The sequence below is a fragment of the Blennius ocellaris genome (genome assembly GCF_963422515.1).
Source record: "Blennius ocellaris genome assembly, chromosome: 21".
NCBI classification, from domain to species: Eukaryota; Metazoa; Chordata; class Actinopteri; order Blenniiformes; family Blenniidae; genus Blennius; species Blennius ocellaris.
Window position 1 is genome coordinate 15,370,354 of NC_137670.1, and position 22,915 is coordinate 15,393,268.

General features: G+C 42.1%; 1 protein-coding gene across 2 annotated transcripts in view; it reads right to left on the reverse strand.

Annotated features, from left to right (window-relative positions):
- The window catches only part of chst15 (carbohydrate sulfotransferase 15), a 37,489-nt gene that overhangs the window by 11,168 nt on the left and 3,406 nt on the right, over nt 1-22,915 (reverse strand). The window contains exons 2-3 of one of the 2 annotated variants that reach the window (XM_080516771.1): nt 4,277-4,729; nt 1,980-2,319 (exon numbers count right to left, since the gene is read on the reverse strand). In XM_080516771.1, the coding sequence (XP_080372897.1) occupies nt 1,980-2,319; nt 4,277-4,567 (631 nt within the window). In that variant the 5' untranslated portion in view covers nt 4,568-4,729. Of the gene's footprint in view, nt 1-1,979; nt 2,320-4,126; nt 4,730-22,915 lie in introns of both variants that reach the window. The other variant, XM_080516770.1, reaches the window with a different exon arrangement.

The window sequence follows — 22,915 nt, forward strand, 5'->3', positions numbered from 1 at the left end:
CTTTAACTGCTGATCTTTGCTTCTATTTTTCCCCCCCGAAAATGATTTTTAACAAATGGTGACACACATTAAGTGAGTCACGCGCTCTGAGTCACTCCTCTGACGCTCGCCTCTCGAGCTGCTGCCGATTCCTTAGTATTCATGAGCCTTAATGGCTGTTTCATAAAATATAGGGGAGAGAGAAACGCATTGGTGTTGCAAGATGATTATGATTTGGCCTTGTTGAAAAAATGTATTTAAATCCACAGTTGAACTAAATTTAAATGCAAAAGCCTTTCTTTAATCTAAGTTGAAACAGCCTCGTTCTTTGGTTTAAAAAAAAAAAAAAAAAGTCACCAAATCAAACCAAAACTTGAATCTAACATTTCATTTCTAAGTTCAGTGTGATGGATTTGTTTAATATGGAGGGGTTTGAGTTTATTCTGGGCAAATACAGTCTTGCTCCCACATCTTGCACAGCTTTCAATCCCATCTGTGATGGTGTGGTCGCTCTTTTACCATCACAGATGCTCACGGAAAAAGAAAACCCAAGATGGCAACCACACTTGTCGATGACAGAACTGCCATACGACCAGATGTCTGCTGCCAGGCGGCTCGTACTTCTCCATGCACAGTTTGAGGGTCCGTCTCTTTGTTTAAGTGAATAACTTGTTTGAGTGGCCACCTGTTCAAACCCCCTGAACGCCAACAGTGTGAGCCATTATTGTAGGCAGCAGGGCTGTGTGTATCTACACAATCTGATTTGAAACAAGCCGATGATTAACTGATAGTGATCAAGCCACCCCCAGATAAACTGGCAAACATGCTCAAGAAGAAAATATGCCTCGGAGACTTTGTGAAATATGGAACGGCTCCTTCATGAAAAGAAATGATTTGCTTTGTAATTACATAAATGTACAATTGCTCTGTTACCTTCCTAAATCTAACCAGGGTACAGATAGGAAGCTTGAATATGATGATGGCTACAAGCTCATAGATTGTTGGAAATGTGTGCAACATTCAGGTTTGCTAAACAAGTGCAAGAAACGTTGCACCCACACACGTGGGTTCAAAGCGTGAGAGGAAGCGTCACGTGCTTTTTTTTTTTTTTTTTTTCTTCACGTTCCTTCAAGTGGCTTCCATTGCAGAGATGAATAATCTATGTCACAAATGAGGGTGAGGTATATCGCTCACACACTGTTCTACATACAGTCATTGTGCTATTAAAACACAACCTCAGCCGCCTATATGTGTGCGAGAGTTGACGCCACCCGAGGAGGATGCTAATGAAGGCGCACACTGGAGAGGGAAGGGGAGAAACTGATTAGCATTTAAAATGTTGACCGGAGGAGGCAATGAAGATAGTAAATTCACCATTAGAGCTGTACATTTGAGGCGAACAACTCTCAGGTACAAAATAAACACTTTAAGTTTATTGTCATGCACTGCACGAGGCGGGCGTTGAATATTCATTTCTTGGCTAATTGCATTGGAACTGTGCTGGGAGGCTGAACTGCATGCATCGGAATCACTGAAATGTCACATTCAAGGTTCATATCCAGCAAGTTTTACACAAAAAAATCTTTCCTTTTTCTTTTTTTTTTTTTGAATTGTTGGTATATTTGATGTTATAAAATCTCCTAGTTTGACATACTGTGGAGTTGTCAGTCAATACCCAGAGGACTTTCTTGCCAATTAACGGCTGAAAATGTTTAGAATTGCTGGAATTTAATCACCGCGGTCCATACATCTCGGCAAGCCGATGACAGTCAAAGTATAGGAGATGAATTTAATTATACCGAAGAACATACAGCTCTGCTTTGGAGTCCTGATCAAACCTCTGTCACTTAGTGCCTTTCCGAAGCCGCCTGAGGTATAGTTTTGTCATAATGATGCGTTGTAGGGAGTCGCGTTTCACAGTTATAAAGCTCTCGGGCTGTCATTATTGTGTACCAGCCCAGAGGCCGACACCACGGGAGATTATAGCGTTTTTCACTTACCGAACCTTTTGCGGGTCCACCAGTGCGGCTCTTTGAATGTGGTGAACTTGACATCTGGATGCAGTCTCAGCCTGTCATACAGATCTGTTGTGCCACACTTTGGCTGGCCAATGATATAGAAGTATGGAAGGCACCGCATGCGGTAGGGTTTCCCGTCGTGGCGAAACAAATGTTCTCGGAAAGTGTTCCTCAAGTGCTGAAAGACGGTTCGGAATCGCCGCGAATAGCGTCCGTACAAGTTCGTCCCATACGGGTCCGAAGTGACATTCCCGGTGTAATCCTCGTACCAGCAGGGGTTTTTAACGCCGGGCAGAAACTTGCGAGGGACCACGGAGAACATCTGCAAAGACAAATGGGTTGTGTCAATCTGCCCGACTCGATCTTAAATCCCAAAAAACATTTCAGCCTTCAAAGAAACTCAAGGTAAGCTTTTGCTAAAGTCGCGCCAAGGAAGATGGGTACAGTTCAGTCACTTCACATAGATATTTGAGAATGAGGTGTGATAAAATAATCCAAAAAACTGTTTATATATAGGCACAGGGAAACAAACACGATATCTAGTTTCAACAGGAGGAGGAAGTTTTATAGAAAAGACAAACACTACAGACTGACAATAAATTGGCTGTGGAGACAAACTGACAAAAGTGAGGGAACCGAAAGCACAGTAAGGAGTTTATTTGATATCGTTGATATCCATGACAGATGAAGCGTCTGTGGATTGCGTCCAGGTTTACACAGGGATGTGTTTTTTTGTTTGTTTTTTGTTTTTTTCATCCTCACACAGCCACTGTCACAGGCCAGGGCAATATCGTTTTGGGTTGTCTGTTCATTCAGTCAGGTTAATGTTACTGTGAAATGCCTTAAGGGCACTCAAAGACAAACTTCTTATCTTTTGGCAGCAGAAGCTTAGAAGTCAATGTCACATGTGGAATATTGCAGGAAAGCCTTAAGTGCATGTTTAGCCACATAAAAAAAAAACTACTTGGACTCCATAATAAACAGGGAACATTCGCTATATGTTTTACAACCGTTTTCACTATAAATATCATGAATCTAGACAAACAATATTATAATATTCATAAAAGTTGCTGTATTTTTATAGTTTTCAGCAATCGTCCAGTGGCTGTTTAGCAACAACACATCATCAATAATACTAATTGTCTTCACTATTGTGGTTCTACTGTATCTGTGCTGTCGACATGATGGTTTGTTTACTTGCTTGTTTTGTTTGGCTTTTTTGATCCATATATCTGCAGAGTTAAACCCAAAACTTTCCAAGCGTGGGTCCTTTGCTTTACTCAGCTAAATAGGGCAGCAAGTCCTTCAACAATCAGCTGGATCATCGATATAAAATGTTTGGAACTGTTTTAAATGAAAGGATTATTTTTAAAAAAAAGCTTCTGAACACAGACTGAATAATTGGATTGCTGACTTTCAACTTTAGGTACCAAACAAAAATTGTAAATTGCTTTTGATGGAATGTAACAAAGAGCCATGTTAATACAAGTTGCTCACTTCTTGTGAGATGCAGCTACTTTAAGGACAATTAATGCCGGATCCATCCTCAGACGCAGTATCGATTGTCCTGCAGCCACATTCTCCTATTCATTAGTTTGTTCAATACGAAATTAGTTATGTTGCAAATCGCCCCAGCACCAGTCATTATCATTAGGATTAAGAATTAATTGAACTAGGCTTTGAGGTGAAACGGACACTCAGAAAGCCGCCACGCCAAATTGTTGAAAGGACTGTGGAGTGACTTTGAGCTTTAAATCCCTCCTGAAAAAAAAAAAAAACTGGTATGAACTTATGCAATTACGTGGTCTGACATCAAGTGTTTTACAAGCTATACAAGGTTTATCTCGTTATGCATTTAATTAGGCATTTCAACCAGTGGGGAATTGCACTAGTGTTACTCTATTGAACTTTGTGTAGACGGCATGAAGCCATGAATACTGATTTGAATCACCTTTTCACTGAGCATTTAATTACGCCTCAAGACACATCTGTGATTGTCAATTAAAAGGCAGATCGATATCATGCTGGGCTACTCAGGGAGACAACATCTAGATTTGCATTCTGAGCATCTATTTGAACACATACAATCAGAATCAGACGGATGGAAGTGATTTGGCTCCAAGACTCACGTGGGGTTCGCTCTTAACCAGCGCGTCGAACTCTGGAAGCTGTCGACTGCTGCGAAACTCCACCTTGGACCTGATGGACTTGACCACCAGTTTAATATGTGCATAATCCTTAACTGAGGTGAGGTTGAAGGCAAAAGGTCCGGGACTGACCAGGCTGCTGAAGTGGTAGGGGGAGGGGGTGAGGAGAAGACCCTTCTTGTCCCCCGTCAAAATGTACGAAGCCATGATGAGGAACATGACAGCCAGGCCGAACAGAAAACTGTACAGACGGATTTTGCGGAAACAGCCCAGGGCGCTCCAGCGCTTTGGCAGCTCCCGCTTCACCTCCAGGACGGCGAACAGGTTCATGGGCGCGTCGTCCACCTGCAGGAGCAATGGCCTCTTGCGGTAATCGTCCACCGCGGAGCCCAGCAGGCTGTATTTGTAGTCCATATGCGTCATGATGTCCAGCGCCTGTGAGTCACAGGTGTCACAGCTCAAACGCAGGGTGGTGTTATGAAACCGGGGCCATCCGGACGGGACATTTTGGTATGGGACGGCCAGCAGCTCGTGTCCATGATGGGTTGTGGAGTACAGCCCGCCTCATCCGCTGACATCTGACGACTGAAAGAAAAAAAGAGACGGCCGATCAACTACAACAATTATGCTCAGCAATATTGAATTTATATTGGTGAGTCTTTTCCTCCTACATTTTTCAAAGCCTGATTATTAAAGTGTCGTCTTTTACGATAAAATATAGCTTAAGGCTGCAAAAAAATGCTCAAAGTGAAGGGGTCAGCACGGCCCATGAAATAGTCATTTGGTAAACGCTCGGGAAATGTCACAATTTCTCAGGCAATCTGTTGTAATGTTGGCTGTGACAAATAACAGAGGGAAAAATCATGTCGCAGAAGGTTAAACTATTTTGACTGACTTCCCTTTATGCTTTCTGGTTTAATCAGGCAGCACGCAACGCCCTCAACAACCTCCCATCCCACCCCCAACATCCTCTCCTCCCATCCCCTCGTCCTCCCCGTGCGTCGAAGTCACAATATGGAGGGAGCGATAAGAACAAGACATGCATTCAACCTCGAAACTACGAGCCAAAGAGTCAGACACTCTCCTGGGGAGGGACACAAAAATAAAACCATGGGAGGGATTACATTATCAGAAAATAGTATTCCTCCCTGTATAATCACATGGATCAACAGTCTCCCATAGATAAAGAAGAAGCTGTGGATCTTTTTATGATAATGCTCCTGCAGTCTGGTTTTATCCTTGAGATTTTTCTTTGTGTCTGGACCTGGGCCAACGTGATTGAATCAGGATACAATGCAGCACAATGACATAAACTCAGCAGAGCTCAGGGTCGGGGTCACTTTTCACACCGCGAGTCGGTTGTCGAGGGAAAATGTCTAACGCGTCTGGCAACGTTCTGCATTCTTCACACCTGAAGCCGCCTGGATACAGGCGTGAGGTTGACGCGTGGCACACGTGCAAGCTGCTCCAGCTTGCATATATCATAAGATAAGGCCACTATGGAAGTGAGTCATCGCTCCTCCTCACAGCTGCTGATGTTGTCTGCGTACCCTCTGCACGACTCGTGTATTCGTGGAGCTCGCGGTGGAGCTGATAAGGAGGCGGCTGGGGAGCGCCTGCCTCCCTCCTCAAGCAATGTCATTTACCCCCCCGGCTGGTCCATCAGCTTCACCCCCACAGCTTTCTATGAAACAGGTGTAGATATAGGGAACTCTTGACTGAAACCAGTCACTTCAAGTCGTTGTACTTGACAAAAATTTGGGGTCATATTAGTAAAACTAAATGTTTACTATTGATCAGCTTATGCACTGGTCTGTAATCGCCCCATGCCTGTAGCACTTATCGAATGTCTGGGTCCTTCATCAACACAATTCAGAGTGGCAGTCCTGCTCAAGGCTGTTTGAAACTGAGTTACAAAAGAAGAGTGCTGAATATGAAGGCAAAAGACAAATATTTGAAACAGGATTAGAAATATATGGGGGGGGGAGAGCCTGTATCACTGACAGGTGACTGACACTCTCAAGGGAAGTCGCAGCTAAATCAATCAGTCAGCTAACTGTAGCGGTGGGCGACTGGCAGCTTGACAGATCTGCTTTATTCATAAAACAAATACGTTCCTCTTGTCCATCAAGCATGATGAAATAGCTTAACTGGAACAGAAATATGTCCAGAGGGCATTGGACAAAGAGGATTCGAGGTTGCATCATTCACCTTTTTTCAGCTGACAAGCCTTCACATTCCTAAAAACTGTTTCTGTTCTGTTTACGACACGATTCCTGCACCTTCGGCCCTGCGTCAGTGAATGCTTCCTGCCTGAGAACCCCGATTTCTATACGGCTGTATTCAAAGTAGAAAAAGTTATAGGTTTATCGATCAATAATGCATAATTTATAAACGCTTCAGAACGCTGTGTCACGCATTATCAAGGCAAACGCATATGGTTGCCAGCCTGTGAAAAATGTCTTTGGAAGATAAATGGTGTAAATGCTTTGTCTTTCTTCTTTAATATTTAGCAGTGGCTGTTGCTGCTGCACTGCGGGATCATGACTCAAATATATATATATATATGGGATATAACATCTGATACATCTGCATGATAGTGTAGTGATGTGTGAATCTTTTCACCAGCTGTGTATGAAGATGCATCATATCAAAAACACAAACAGGAAGACAAACTTCAAACTCTTTCTGCAACCAGTGTCATGAAACTCCATCTCCAGCATAAAGAAGAGCTGGTGACTCCTGGAGTTGACAGGGGGTCTTTCTCCAAAGACGAGAGTCTCTCTGGGGACACGAGCAGAGACCGAGGGATTTCATGAAGCTTTCATCCAGAGGTCTGTGGTCTCTAAGATGTTTGGAACAACTTCACTCAAAAACCGTGTGCATGTAGACAAAGGAGATTCTTTTGTTTTTGTTTTTGTAAGGCAATGCGCACTGGTGTTACTTGTTTGATGAGTTGGTTTACCAGTGGGTCCATTGCAGTGGAACAATCCCTTGTACGTATTGCTGATTATATGTAGATTTATAACAGGGACGCCTTTCTTTTAGTTGTGATGCAATCAGAAATAATGTTAATATTCACGCCATCAACCAGTCCATGCTGCCCAGTGAACAAACAAGTGATGAGGCACTATTAGCTTGACTTGCACGCTGATAATTACATCTGCAAATAGATGACACAAGCTGCCTTGTCAAATTACTTGTGTCATATTAACAGTCTGTCAGTGGCTTAAAATCATTAATAATTGAGGACTGGCTTGTTTATTAGCGAGTGGCAGGGTCATTCTGGGGCACAAATCAAGATGAATTAACTACTTTTGCAAGAGGAGGATGTATAACAAACAGTATTTGTTTTTTTGTTTTTTACAATATAAAAGACACTTTCCTATGCAAATGACTTATTGATCAGAAAGCTCCATTAAAGGGTAAATAAAAAAATTACAACATCATTAGCTGTCAATTTTGAACTCTGTGGAGACTGGAAAGGAAATGAAATGCTGCTCAGCTAGGAAGTCAGAAAATGTCATTTAACTGAGCGGCTCAAAGACATTAAACCACACAGATAACTCAAAATCATAATGACTGTAATTAACTTCAAATACACAGGCGTCGGTGGTAATGGCCTGCACGCTGGGCTGACGGCTCCCTCCCTGTGTGGCGCAAATGGAATTGGCCACGGCTTTAATAACTCATCAGAAGGAGACCTCCCCATACTGCCTACCCCGTCATTCAGGGACACACCAGTGACACAGGCAATCAGGCAGATTTGTTTAAAGTCAGTCGTCTCCTCCGACCCCAGCAGCCCAACCCCCCCCAACCCCCCCCCCCCCCCCCCCGCCCCGCCCCCCACTCTGGAAAAAAAAAAACAACCAATCTCCCACATTAGCAGCTAATTGCTGCTCTCTTTTGTACATTTTCTTCTTCCCCTTAACAATTCCTTTCTTTGTGTTTATTTATTGGCTTCGGTGCATTGTATGTGTTTGCACGGAAAGCTGCAGAGGAGATGAACAGAGTATCTTTGTCTTGTCTGAAAGCCCCAATCCGCAGCTATTGTTGACCACTTTCAAGCCATTTTCTGTCAAAAAAAAATGTCAAAAAAAATCTCAACCCGTTTTTATCGCATCGAGGATGACAATTTGTTTCCTTTGGCAGCGATTGTGTTGGACAGAAAATGGCCAAGTGGTCACACAAGAGACAAGAATTCACTGGACTCGTCATATTGTTCCGTTTTCTGTGCTGTCCATTAGGAATAGTCATATCCACTGTAACTGTTCACAGACAATAAGAATGACAACAACACTCCACAACTCTTAAATCATTCATGTCCAAGCCGCAGAAGGGAATTATCATTATACCTGGCTGGAGAAGCAGTCTGAGCCGTGGAGGGACACGCTGTCCTACTTCCCCTCAGCTCTCTGGTATTTCAAATGGAGAAAATTAATTACATAGCCTGCTGATGGGCCCCTGAAAAACCCCTTTTTGTTTTGATTCAAAGCACGAGCTCTCTCTCTCTCTCTCTCTCTCTCTCTCTCTCTCAGGCTACAGAACGCACTGCTACAGAAAACCATTGAAACATCTTAATTTCCTCATGGACGACCCTGCGTTGTTGTCTCTGACTTCTGGAGATTAAAAGGTTTCTATTAGACAGAAGATGAACCCGTCTTCAGAGGAAATCAAACATTTCCTGTTTGTTTTCCTTTTTTTTTTGAAAAAAACACCAAAAGAAAAAGGATGCAGGGAACTTTTAAAGCCCTTGAGAAGACAGTTTACTTGAGTATATGTTTCTGTCCTCAGACAAGCTACGGAGGGAGGTCCTCTTAAATGTCAGGTTGTCTTATATTATTCAGTGCTGTTTACTTTGCATGACAGCTCACACTTTATCTTCAGGAGCAACAGACAGATTAAAGCTTGCACGGGAAGCTGGGATGTTATATGAGCTTTAGTACAAAGCGAGTCGATAAGCTCGAGCTTGCCTGATTCACGTCACCAGTTAAAAGAAAACTGCAAAACCTCGTTGATCATTCACCCCTCCATTTCTAATCACGGGTGAACTCACTGATGTGGATGTAGAGATGCTACTTGATGGAGAAAACAGTCATTTTCATGCTGTGTAGATGAGTGGTCCGCAGCGATCATATAATTACATATTGGGGGGGGGAAATGCTTTTAGTTGCATTATTGATGTTGTTGCACAGTGGAGGTTCTGTCAGAAGGTCTCACATCTTGCAGTTCCAGGTGAAAAAAGCCATTTTGAATTCAAGTAAAATCCTCTTCCATGTCACCTGGATGGGACTTTCTCTGCAAGTCAGCTAACAATGTATGACAAAGTTTTATTGATTTTCAGACAATTGTTATGGAATTGTCTATATTAATGCTTATTCATCTTGGATACACACCAATGTGTGGCCTGTACATGTTGTTCGGAGAAAAAAAACGGTTCTTATCTTGATGTACAGTGTGCTTTATAAATAATACAGGCAGCAGGAATGAATCACACAATGCAACTCTCTCTAAAGACAAATGAACTGAGAAACCTATCATCCCTTACCCCTTTTTGCAGGCATATTAAATGCAGAGCTGATTATCCTTCCTCATACAGTCGGAAATATGGAACTTACTTGAAGACTGTTTGTATCTGTGACACCAGGAATGAATATGCACAAGAAAGAAAAAAAAAACTGCTGAGAAAAAAAAATCTCCCTATTTTTGCTTTGTTCAAGGTGTAAAGAAATATGAAATAGGAGTAGGGAATGATAAAGTGGACTGAAAACCCTGCCATGAAGACACTTGGGGGACCTTGAGAACAGAACTGCATGTTCTGCCGGCGAAGTTGTTGTGGGCAGTTGCCCAAAAGGTACTCTCATCCTACTCTCAAAGGCTGATTTCAACCATGCACACACACAAAAAAAGAGAAAAACTTTGTCATCCAAGGACAGCCTTGAATACAAACAATATCTGGCCATGTTCCCTTAAGGACCACTTACAGATCCTCCAAAGCAAAGACTGAAGAATAGAAGAGACGGTTAATGACTCTGTTCAGACAGTAATGTCTTCACCGCCTGCAGACTTAAGCGCTTTCCTCTTATAGACTTGATTTACATTTAAAAAATGTATGTTTTTTTTTAAAGTCAGCATCAGCTGAAGAACATAGCATTAGAGGTATGTTTACATCTGTGGAAGTGCCGTTCAGGGGGGGGGGGGGGATGTGACAGAAGCTGTCAAAAAAAAAAAAAGAGGAACAAAGAGACTGTCCTCACTGAGTCAGAGGGCAAAGAGGAATGTTTTTTCCACCAGGACACTCACAATAATTGCAGTTCAGCCTGAAGCCACGGTGAGAGCGGTGTAACCCCGACACTGAGTCTGACATGTGACGATTCATCAACCGCTTGATTGACGTACGGGTGACGGTGACAAACAGCTGACGTTATTTCTACCGGCCTCTATTTAACCGTGGGGGGGAGGGGGGTGTCTTGAAAAATGATAAGTAATATTTTTAATGGATTATGAATATTGGATTGTTTCTTTTGAGAATATTCTGTCTTTGATGTTGCTGGTAGTTTTTAGCTGATTTCATTAGTTGTGAACGGACATCTGGTCACTTTATGATCAACAAATCTCTTCAAAAGAAGGATGTCTGAGTGATGTAGCTTTGCAAGCCAGCCCTGAATTTAGCATCGCCTCAGTTCAGTCAACAATAGCTGGAACTGATTCCTATAACTTTCTGGATGGGTGACGAAAAATAAGCTCCAACCACGAACAAAAGAAATATTCACAGTAAAACTATCTGCACAACTCCCAAATGTTGAAGCCAAACTACAGTGAACAGACTGGAACAGAAAGGATTACATAAAAGGATCAACTTAAATGTTTGAAATTCGAAAAATGAAACAAAACATACCTGTAAGATGCTGTGACTAAATGCAGGTTATATTATTGCAGTGTTTTTTAATTTTATTTACCAACTAAGACCCACAGAATCCAGCTGCTGTTTTGATGCCTTTAATCATTTAATGGATTGCCTAACTATTAGAGGTTAAAGGTTAAAGGTCATGCGCAGTGCTTCTTCCATGCGTTTCTATGAAATACACTATAGTTTTTATGCACTGTAAGTTGATACAAAGCTATTTCTAAACTACACTTCATTAACAATATCAAATAAGTGATTTGTTTAAATATAATTTTAATTTGCACACAGCCTGTATATTTCAACAGCAGTCCAGAATAAAGTTGATTTCCGGAGGTTTGGTTTGGAATCTGTGGTGTCGCTTTCCTTCCTCATTTTCTTGACTTTAAGAAGAAAATAAAATGCTAAGTGTGTTTTGATGTCGGTGCATTCCTGATGGGTGGCGATATTATTGTCTGTGACAAAGAGAAGAGTTGCCTGTGTTTCCGTCCTCGCGTTAAAAGCTTTATGCATGAAGCAGTAGACACAGGAGTTAATAAGGTATCCCTTTCCATACACTCGGGAAAAAAAAACCACCCTTCAGCTGTAAATGTATATTCTCTGATCATTCAAAGAATTTACATTTCTAAGATCGATTTTTATGAAGCTCCACCGCAATCATAAAGATGAACGCCTCAATATAATGTGTGAAAATGAAAATTGTGGGCTTTAACTGTGTTGTATTTGCTTAAATAAATTAAATCAATTGGCGAAAGCAGCACTGGTGAGTGTAAAGCTACTGAAGCGTGAAATTAATCCTTACAATAGCTTGGGAGTACAACAGAAACATCTGGAAGTAGGATTGCGTTGGGCTACGTGTCGTCGGCGTCGCACGCCAACGTCTGACAATCGAGTGACCCGTCACATATGTGGCGTCTCCTCGAGCCGCCGCGGGGTCGGCAGTCCGGTCCAATCAATGTAGATCATAACCAGGCAGCGACGACAAGAGAGACGGGGGATCTGTTTTCGCTGTGGCTTAGTAGTAGATTTGTCATATCGCTCAGGGAGAAGTCATCCATCACACTCCCCTCGTTGTCACACGCCGTTGACCAAAAGATCACCATCTAATCTCCAGGCCCCTCCCCCCCTCCCCCTCCTCCTCCGGAGACCCCGACGACCTGACCCCATGAGCCGCCTGTTCAAATTATCAACACGGCATCCAGGACGCTCTGGCTACGGGGTGGGGGGGGTGGGGGGGGGGGACATGGCCTCTGAACTGCATTCATAACTGCTGCTCAGCAGAGATCACAGGCAGAGTCCCAGTTCAGCACTTTCCTCCATCTTATCTTTTATTCATCGTTTTAATTTCTCTGGCAGCGTCCCACAGCCAGATCTCCTTCTGAGGTGGATAAGTGCTTACGATGGTGTCATATAAAAAGAGAGAGAGAGAGAAAAAAATAAAAACAATAACCTCCTTTTAAATTATTCACCGTGGTAATGGACGTGTTGCGAAAAGCCTGATTTGCTCTTTAACGAAAAACGGAATTGCATGAAAACGGATGCAACCGTGATAAACTGAGACCGAAGACGGCAAAGAGGGAAGGCAGACTGTCTTTTGTTGGATGAGGGAGTCCACTTTACATCGAGTCGTGAATAAAGGGCGATCATTTTATTTGGCGAGCTTTAACACAATAAACAATCAGGGATTTTTTTTTTCCCCCTGTGTGTGTGAATGAAACGGCGCTTCAGGTTTGAGGGGCATATGCAAAACAGTGCTGCATCGCACAGCAGCTCCCAATGAATAATTTATCAGGATGAAGTTAGATGGGATATGTCTGTAACTTATTATCTAACTTTAGAAATGTTATACCCAAATGAATAATAACATCATCTTGAGATCTCCTCGGTCTCGGTGTGATTTAGTAAGCATCCTTGTTTTATTTTTGGGTCGTGTGTTTTACGTCAGTAGATGTTCTTGGTTTGTTTTTGATTAATTCTGCTGGAATATTAATCCGTCGGGCTGAAAATAGAAGACAAAGGAAGGGGAAGAGTTTGCTTCTTGTTCCATCACAACTTAACGAAGAAGATATTTCCTTTTTTTTTGTATCTCGTCAAGGTTTATTTGTGGTGTTTTACGTTGGCAGCATTGTGGCTGGTAATTGCAGCTTGTAACATCAAGCCACTCAAGAACATACAGTACATATAGTATCTATTTTCAGAGATGTTGGACTTTTCTTTTTCTTTTTTTTCTAAATCAACAGTTTCACACAAGTAGCCCAAATAGAAACGTAACCTGACTTACGTTGCACCTTACCGGTGCCATTTTAACCATTAAGAGATTCATAGAGGGGGTCAGGATGCTGCGAGCCGTCTCCACTCCACCAACACCTGGCTCTGCTCGCCGCCTCGCTCTCTTGATGCGATCCGACAGGCCGGCTCTCTACATGTGGACCAAAGTTCAATCAGCTGTTAATCTGGCTTTATGCGAAGAAGCAGACAGACCAGAGGAAAAAAAGACGCAGTAATTAATCCAATGGGTATGTTTACCGTTTCCAGTGGAATGCCTCTGAACCCACTGAGCAGCAGAAATCACTCTGATCCAAATCGGTTTACCAAAAAAAAAAAAAAAAAAAAAAAAATGGGGGATGGTCAGGCGAACAGAACATAGATGAAAAAGACTAAGAAGCATCTGTAAATACTGTTGTGTTACTCTGGAATCACAATATATTTCAGCTTGGTAAACCAAGATGTCTTTATAGCATGTCTCTGCATCTGAATAGATTATATATTTGCTATAGACACAATGGGAGTATCGCAAAAGCCGCAGATAAAAAACTCAATATGTTGATCAAAGTGTTGAAAGCGTCTCCTCCCAACAGGAGAAAGTGAAGGTTTACGTTCCCCGTAGGGAAACCTGAGCCAAGAGTCATTGTGTGTTACTTTTAGACCGAATGTTGGTTGTCCAATTCCTGTGAGGCCACAATTTTCTTCTATAATGGTTAACCCAACTCAGGGTCCGATCCCAGCTGACAATAAGTGAAGGCAGATTTACACACTGGACAGGTCGCCAGTCCATCACAGGTCAAACAGCGCCAAAAAAACAATCGCACACACTCAGATTCACACCTACAAGCTTTTTTTAGACACGCCAATTAACCTTAAACTGCCTACGTACTGTCTGACTTCCTACTTTTCTGATTTCAGGCACGACTTCGGACAGATGCTGTTCAATTTGTAACCTATCAATTTTGTACCTTAAATGGTAACTTCATAACTGAAATTACTCTCCTCGGGCTGAGTGCCACAGGGCACAGGCACATTGGAGTTTCTTCCAAAAAGGAACAAAAACATTCAGGTTTTTCTTTATAAGAAATCAGTACTTCAATAACTCCTCTCTAGGTTGTTCATTCTGGCTATTCGAGGGAACAACATGAACTGATGAAGCCTGTGGACACGGAGCAAAACGTCTTCCAAGACATATATAACTAAATTCACTTGACCGGATTTGATCTGTTTTGAGAAGACTGTCTATTGGAACCAGCAGATCAAACATTGCACGTTAGATAAAGGTCCTAAACTACTGGTTTATACATTTCATGACACTGAATAACACTGGACAATGTTACTCCTAATTTATGGGGGCGTGCGGGGAATAAGTACTTCCATGGCCCAACCTGAACGTAGAATCACAAGAGTAGTTATCAAAGTAGGAAAATAAAAATAAAAGTGTTTCAGTTGTTGCAGAAAATAGGTTTTAAAGATGTTTTCAACAAGAAACGCTTGAGATCTTCAATAATAATGTAAGGCCACCAACCTACTGCACCTGAATAGCTAAACTTTTAGTTAAGATAGAAAGAACATGCAATATTAGAAGAAATATAATGCCATTTATCTCTCATTTCTGCAATGAGGTGGTGTTATTAACGGCCTCTGCAGCCTCAGTCAGTCAATATGCTTTGCATACATGTAAAAGCTTGAATGTTTTAAGTGGGATTTTAACTCATGGGATTTAAGAGCAAAATAATAAGACAGAGGAAAATACTTTATTACATTATCAAGTAATCATCTCATGTTTTCAAAAAGCTATTGACTTGGATTGTTAATACAATGCATTTCTGTTGCGATAGTCAACTTTTCCACATAATGAAATATGAACCCCTCGGAGTTCTAACTCTCTGTTGTGCCGTCGCATGTTACTTGACTGCAAAGCAAGAGTAACACGACACTTTAAATGGTAAATGGATTTCATTTGTATTTCGCTTTTCAACTGCTTGAGCAGTCCCAAAGCGCTTTACATCTTCTATCAAATTGAAAATGATATAGTTTAGAATTAAAAACTGAATTATCCTGTGAGTTCTGTATAAAACTGACAGATTTCAAATTGGATTCCGCTGTACAACGCTGAGCAGACTGGCGTTTCACAATTCAGTATTGTTGGAGTGCTAATCTAATGATGACGCAAATTAATATGTCATAGTCCATAACAAGATTTAGTCATTAAGAAAAACTGCGAACAGATTAAAGCTGATTGAAAATGAGCATCAGCTACAAAAACTTTTGCCGCCTCGCCTCAAACTCTCTGAAACAAAGTTCCACAAACTTTCATCTCCTCAAGTCGGTTTGCAAGTAAATAAGTCATCCCAGTAGACACAGTTATTTACCAGTTGGAGGAGCTGCCCCACAGACAGATGTAAACAGAAAAGGGTGAAATCACTGAGGAATGTGGAAACATACACAAAAAGCTTCCCAGGAAATCATTTGTTAAATGAAATGGGGCATAAAAGAAAACTTTCTCTTCTCCTGCTTTTTTTCCCCCTCTGCTTCCAGTAAATAAACTTGTTTACATTTGAGACTGTGACTAAAGTTAGAAATAAACTTGCTGACAATCCACCCCTTCCCCCACCAAAAAACAAAACCAAAAAAAAAAAAAGAAGAAAGAAAGAAAAACACATCCTTTGTGGAATCCTGCTGTTGTGAGGAGTTAATGCGGGATAATCGGAGACATTCAGCTTTTCTCTGCAGCTACAACTTGGATGAACTTGATCCCCTTCAGGCGGCGGCGCCTCTCGCCAAACTGGAGTAGGCCAGATTATTAAAGATGACTTTATCCCATCTGTGGCTACATGTGCGACGATAACGAGAATCACCGCAGGTGATCCAAGAGCAGTTTCCTGTTTCGTCTTTAATTCCCCCCCGATTTCTCAAGGGTTTCCAAGAGTCGTATAGTAATCCTTGTGCAGTAGCGTTTCACGCCTAGTTAACAGTCTGCGCGTCGTCTCTAACTGTGCCGCGCCGCCCTGCCAGATAGGGATGTATGCACGGATTGAGTGTGAGCCTATGACTGCCAAGAAAATGTGTGAATTAACAAAAGCCAGGCTATTACCGAGTCGGTTGGCTAAGCGCTCGCAGTTTTAGGGAGGACACCCGTGGGCATCCCGATGGATGAATATTAACTTGGCCCGCGGATTCCCAACTCATAAGATGGTGAACTTTGTCGTTTCCCCCCGCAACATTACACATTTGACTCTGCAATAATGAAAGCCAAGTTCTGCAGAATTAACAAGCAGGTTAAAACTCCACATTAAGGTGAGGCAGAAAGAGTTCCATTTTATAAAACGCAGGATTATTTCCATGGTGTTTTAATTTTAGAGGTTGCCAATATGTTCCACCTCGAGCAAAAAAGATTACTTACAGTGCAATTTGAGTGTCAGGAAAATCACAATAATGCATCCATTCTTTACGACTTCCTCCTGGAAGGCGATTATAGCAAAAAAAAATAAGTGTTAAACACAATTCTACCTGCTTGGCCACATCCTGATAAATGAAGACAGGGTGAAGGATAGTCTAACTACAACGGCACATCCATCTTGCAAAGTGCAACAATTTCTCCGGTACGCCAGAGGTTCATATTGGCAGCAGCTGCTTGCACCGATATAAAACTCCAGCTTCAAATTAACTTGGCAGGGATAATCCCACAAAATGATGGCCGTGCCGATGAAAATAATATTCATACAAATTCCTCGCGACTCACGTTGGGTCGGAGTGTCTGTCCTCGCTGCAAAAGAAGAAGAAAAAAAACACACCAAAAAAAACAAAAGTCCCTGAAACGCAAACAGCCCTGCAGGTGCGCCTCACACTCCAGCAAGGCATTTCGGAGGTGTCTGGTAAACGGAGCTCGATGGTGACCTTTGAACTTCTGAAGCCAAGTGGCACGTGCGTGTTAAGGCGCCACGTCTCGTTGGGGAGGGGGGGGGTGGGGGGGTGGGGATTTATAATCACCCAATTTAAATAGACGTTCACTTGCATCACTACTGAAAAGGAGTAAAGACAAATTGAACTTGTCTACAGATCAGCGGCGAGAGACAAGCGGTGAGAGAGGTGAAATTAGAACAATCTGTGTGATTTGTAGGTCATTCACAATTTTTTTCTTTTTTCTAAAAGCACACACACACACTCAGCGCGGTGAGGGATGGCTGTACCGAATAGCTTAGGAGTTGCTCATTTAAAAGGAATAGCCAGAGGTGATTGGAAAATGAACATGTGTCTCTGAGGAGCCGTACGTCGTCGACGTCCCCACAGGTCTGTGCCGAGGCCCATTAGAGGGACATCTGGAAGACAGATTCTGGACTCGCACGAGCACACGGACACTAACGTTGGTTGTATCTGCTAACCTCAGGGATTCCATGGCAACACTTGAAAGCATCTATGACCCACTGGTGGAGTTTCTATTTGAAGAATCTTGTCTGGAGAGACAGCATCATGAGTGTTCATAAAAAAAGCAATGTCTAGTTTATTTTTAGCCCCATATTCATTTATTTGAACTGAGGTTTTTTTTTTAATAATAATTAAAACAAAAAACTAAATCCGAATAAGAATTTGATGGAAAAAAATACTCATACAGATATCTGGTTGCACAATCTCTCTGTGGTTTAACTGTTTTTTTCCATTGTTCATTTAATCTTTTTTTTTTTTTTCAAACTTGTTTTTTTCCTTCTTACCACGGCTTTCAGGATTGAATGTCCCTCATTTGCTAAACTGAAAGGTGTTTCTCTGCTTCTCAACTTGCAAGAAACCTGACATAGGCCGACACTCAATGAAAAATAACAAGTCATATATTGACGAAATGAGCTCCTCTGTAAACATGGATATCGACATGATTGTAAGTCACTGTGATTTGCATAAGTAATATCCTCCATCGCACAGGGCCACTCGTAAATCAAACTACTATCAGCAAAAAAGAGGTTCCTGTTTGCCAGAATCCATCTTTATGGCACAACTGGGTACAGATGGTGAGGGAAATAACAGCCAGTTCAGTTTCCCATGCGTCATTAATACAAGCAATGACCCCCAACTTGGCAGCGACACACAGCAACTGCGGCTTGCCAGACTTGCCTTCTTAGTCAGCACCTCAGAGACCCGGCGCGGCGTCCAGACAACACACAGATTCCCGTGTTATTGAGGAAATGTGTCCTAACTTCTCAATACAAGGTTGTGCAAACACATGCTTTTTGAATGATGTGTTGTTGGCTTTCTTTTGCCAAATGTTTTCATGTTCTGCAATCACTCCTTTTTTTTTTTTTTTTTTTTGCGTCTAATCAGGAATTTGTGTGGCATCTCGACGGATGACAATAAATAAATCTGCATACGGACAAGGACGCGGTGGAGAGAAACTGCTGCTTTCAGAATATTTACCTTTTGACATTGCGGCTGAAGGTTACATTTTTACATAAGAAAGAGATTGAAGTGCGAGAGTTTGCACTGCAATTTCCATTGTTTACTTAAAGTGACATTGGAGAAAAGACTTCCATGAAAGGCATCCACTTGATAAAGCAGATGAATGTCTGTCAGCATGTTAGCTTAATCACCGGGACCTCATCAATCACAGTGACAAATGGCCTCGGACCGCTACTTCATACACACAACATCTTCTCGCGGCCGCTCCTCCACAGCGACATAAATCCTCTCCGGTGATCCACTGCTCTCATCAGGAATACATAACATAACTTCACTGGAGGAGCCATCCATCACTGGCCGCCCTGCATGCACCATTATTTTCAAAACCTAACTGCTACGCTTGAGCACAGCTGGAAAGCAGCCGGATACTGTCTCCAGTACAGATCATGCCGACTAAAACTGCAGCCCCGCTTTCACTTACAAAAGCAGGACTTTTTTCTATAAAAATGTACACAGCCAATGGTTATTGGTGACGGGCGTTGAAGTAAAGATGGCATGTTTTGGTGTCGACATGCTTTGAAAGGCCATTTATTGACATTTTTAACATTTTAATAATTTTTTCTGTAAAGACACTATGCCTTATGAGGAAAAAAGCTATGACCTATAATGTTATGACCACCTACCTTATATTGTACAAACCTAATCAGACCTTATTTGGAGAGCACTTTTCATATTTTGGGAGTGACACATTATTTTGTTGCCGACATTACGAGATTACTGATACGTCAGACGATTAACTTTTTGAGTGTCAAGGTGATGTGTCGGCGTAAATATGTCGATTAGTAACGAAATGCGTTGATGCGTCACATCAAAGAGCGAGTCGTCCGGTCAATGAACGAGTTAACATATCAGGTACGACGACGTTCCAAATGGCGGCGCCTTGTTCATTTCAGAAGATTTCTGCATTTAACTCAAACTAAAAATGATGTAGTTAGCATGCCAGGCCACGGGGTGGGGCTGTTGGTTGCTTTTGTACTGAAACCGCACGTGCATGCATGTAAAGAACAAATACTCGTTAACGATAACTTATAAACACTGACACAATAATCCTAACCCATAAAGGAATGGACTCTGTTTCATCAGGCACCAAGTCAGCCACAGTTGTTTTAAGACTCTTGTTATTTTGAATAGTTATGGTCGATCCAGACCACTGCAGATCAGGAACAGCTTCACGGATGCTCTGATTCAGTGATCCAGACATCCGTTTGGCTCCTGTCAAGCTTATTTGAATCCCGTTTTTCTCGCTTCTGAATCATGAACTATGAGAAGAGAAATGTTCACTTGCCAAATATAAATCTCTTCGACTGACAGTGGTCAAAATGTCTCATTAACTATCATTTCTTTGCCAAATGATTAGTTTTAATTAACTGTCATCCATAAATGTTTCCACAAAAATTAAAGGAATTATCCACTTTATGTTTTCAGATGTCTGTATATTTGCTTTTTATTCCAACTTGAGTAACGGGAGCAACTCAACCACCAAAGGACAATAAGCAGGGTACACCATCCCGGCCCTGGCTGCACAACAATATAGTCGGTAGTTTTTCTGCTCATAAGCGAATAGATCTCCAGCAATAATAATTGCTGAGCGCAGTTGGTTCTGCTCGCTGTTTTTCAATTTGACAGCACATTTCCAACAAAGTGTTTATTTACTACGCCCTTATTTTGTCATCGTATTTAACAGCTTTAGCCACTTTAGCTGTTTGGCCATTTTAGCCGTTAATGACTTTCAGCGTTGCCTTTATTGTTTGATCACTATGTTAGGATGTTTAGACAAACCATGGGTTCATTTAAGAGTCACGCTTGTCACTTCATAGTGTGACGATGAGATGAGAGCGACATTAAAAAAAATCTCAGTCAGAAAAATACTTATTTACTCCTAATTATGGGAAAGCGAGAGGGAGCCAGTAAAGAAGGGCTGCATAGCCTCATGTGGCTTCAGAGACGTTGGTTGCAGATCCCTGGCCTGCAACATTCTATTTATAGCACATAAGGACAACGAAAAGGTTGTTCAGTCTTTGAAAAATGTAAAAAAAAAACACCACTAAATAGTGTTCTGACATGTAAACTCCACGCAGATGGCCCTCAACTGTTGATTGAGCTGTTGCAGGAATGTCGATTTTTTTTTTTTTTTAATAATGATGATAGGGTTTTTCCATTGTGGTTTGGTGAGGACCGAACTATGTCATGAAGCAACGATGACCAAATCAAGCTGTGTTTCCTCCTCGGAGTGGTTTTTTTTTTTCTTTTTTTTTTTCTACAGCAGCAGAGACTCAGATGAAGTTGTTTACCTTGATGTGTTGAACTTGTGCTAGTTTTAAACCACAATGAGAGCCTGTCGTCTGCAGGCTGTGGCTGTCGCCAATTCCCCCCCACAGCATCTCTCAAACTGAGCCAGTGTCCAAACACTGCAGAGTATATGTCTACACCTGGATAATTACACCTGTTTGTTTTTTTTGTTTGTTTTTTATGAGCATAGCATTGCTGATGAAGCCATGTTACCTAAGTGACAAACGCATCACCATTTCGATGATTTCGCCACAGTGACAGCACCCCGGCCAGCCTGCCAGGAAAAAGCTCTCAATGTGAAACAGCAACAGCAGGAAAGCTTCTGTTGACATCAGCAGTAATGTAATAGAGCTCCAATACGCTTGAAAGCATTCGGTAAATGGCTAAATAAGGGTGATAATTTATAACAAGGAATACAGGTATGAAACTAAATGCTACAGCCCAAAAAAAACAACCCAAAAAACAGATTACTCCTTCTGTTCAACAGCACAGACAAACACACACATGACTTTCGCCTCGAGACGTCACGGGTCAGTTGTGGCCTCCTCATCTCCCAAGACCACAGCGCCGTGGCTCCGGGGGGCTATACTTGTCCGTGTGGTGCCGTGGAAACACGTCATGGCGTCTTTGGCTCGGCTTGGCTTGGCACAGCTTGTTCGTCCTTGGCGAGCTGGAAAACCGTATCCGGAAATATGCTCATATGGCTTTGTGGGCTGAGGGCCCACATGGACTGTCTGTGTGCCTCTTGCCCCCGAGGTGGCCTGCAGACTGGCCCCTGATGGCGACTTGACACTGTGAATCCTGCAGCAGTGACTGAAATAAAAGACCCCTGAAAGAGAGGTCAAATGCTTCATTTGAGAAACACAAAGTGCTGCTTCAGGCTGAAAAGGGAGGTCCGGAGCAAGAAAAAAAAAAGGTGTCAGAGTTATCAGAGCACGGCCAGAATGCATGAGTCACTAGGAAAACAAAGAGGACAGAATATCTACAGAGCTGGTTGGAGGTTTTCAGGGTGAGACGTAAAGGCTGGGGGGGGGGGGGGGGGGGGGCGGAAATATCCAACACTTTTCTCAGAAAACTCATTTATTGGTACCCCCCCTGCTAAAATGGCAGAATATGTTGCTCTGTATTCACTCGAAAAGCTCTAAGCTCACTGTGAAGAGAAAACCCTCCTATTGCACCGAAACAACACCAGATGATTTCATCACGATGAGACTCACTACCCCTATCCTACCCTACTCTGTCCCTGGTCGGGAAGGTTATAAGTTTAAAAGTGTGCAAGGATGACCCCCCCCCCCACACACACACACACACACACACAGATTGAGCCACATTGCACAGCTTTACCACTGAATGTCGAATCTTTTTTCAAAATTATAAGATATTTTACAGCTGTTGAGATCCTCACACAAGGTCTTCATGTGCCGTGTGCAACTATATTTACACTTTTTTTTTTTTTTACACCTGTTGTTACTATTAATTTCTGATTAAAGCTTATTTTTACTATTTTATTTCATTCAGTCATAAAAATGTATGGTGATAGCTTTACTCCCGTGCCATTTCGTCGCTCCTGATTTATTTTAAAACATTACAAAGAAAAAACAAAAACCTGCTGGGAAAAGGTTTCCCCCTGAACACAACATGTTTCCTGTTGCTACGATTCCTCCTAATGCCTCTTCACTTAACTTTAAAAAAAAAAAAAAAAAACAGATGCTTGGATGAAACCACTGCCTTTAATCCATCCATCCACCACATCCTCCCCCAGATATCTCTGCTTCTTCTGGCTTATGTGATACATTACATCACCCTTCTTTTGTTTGGTTGTAATTGCTATGCAGACAAGCGATTGCCATATGAGCTTAAAAAAA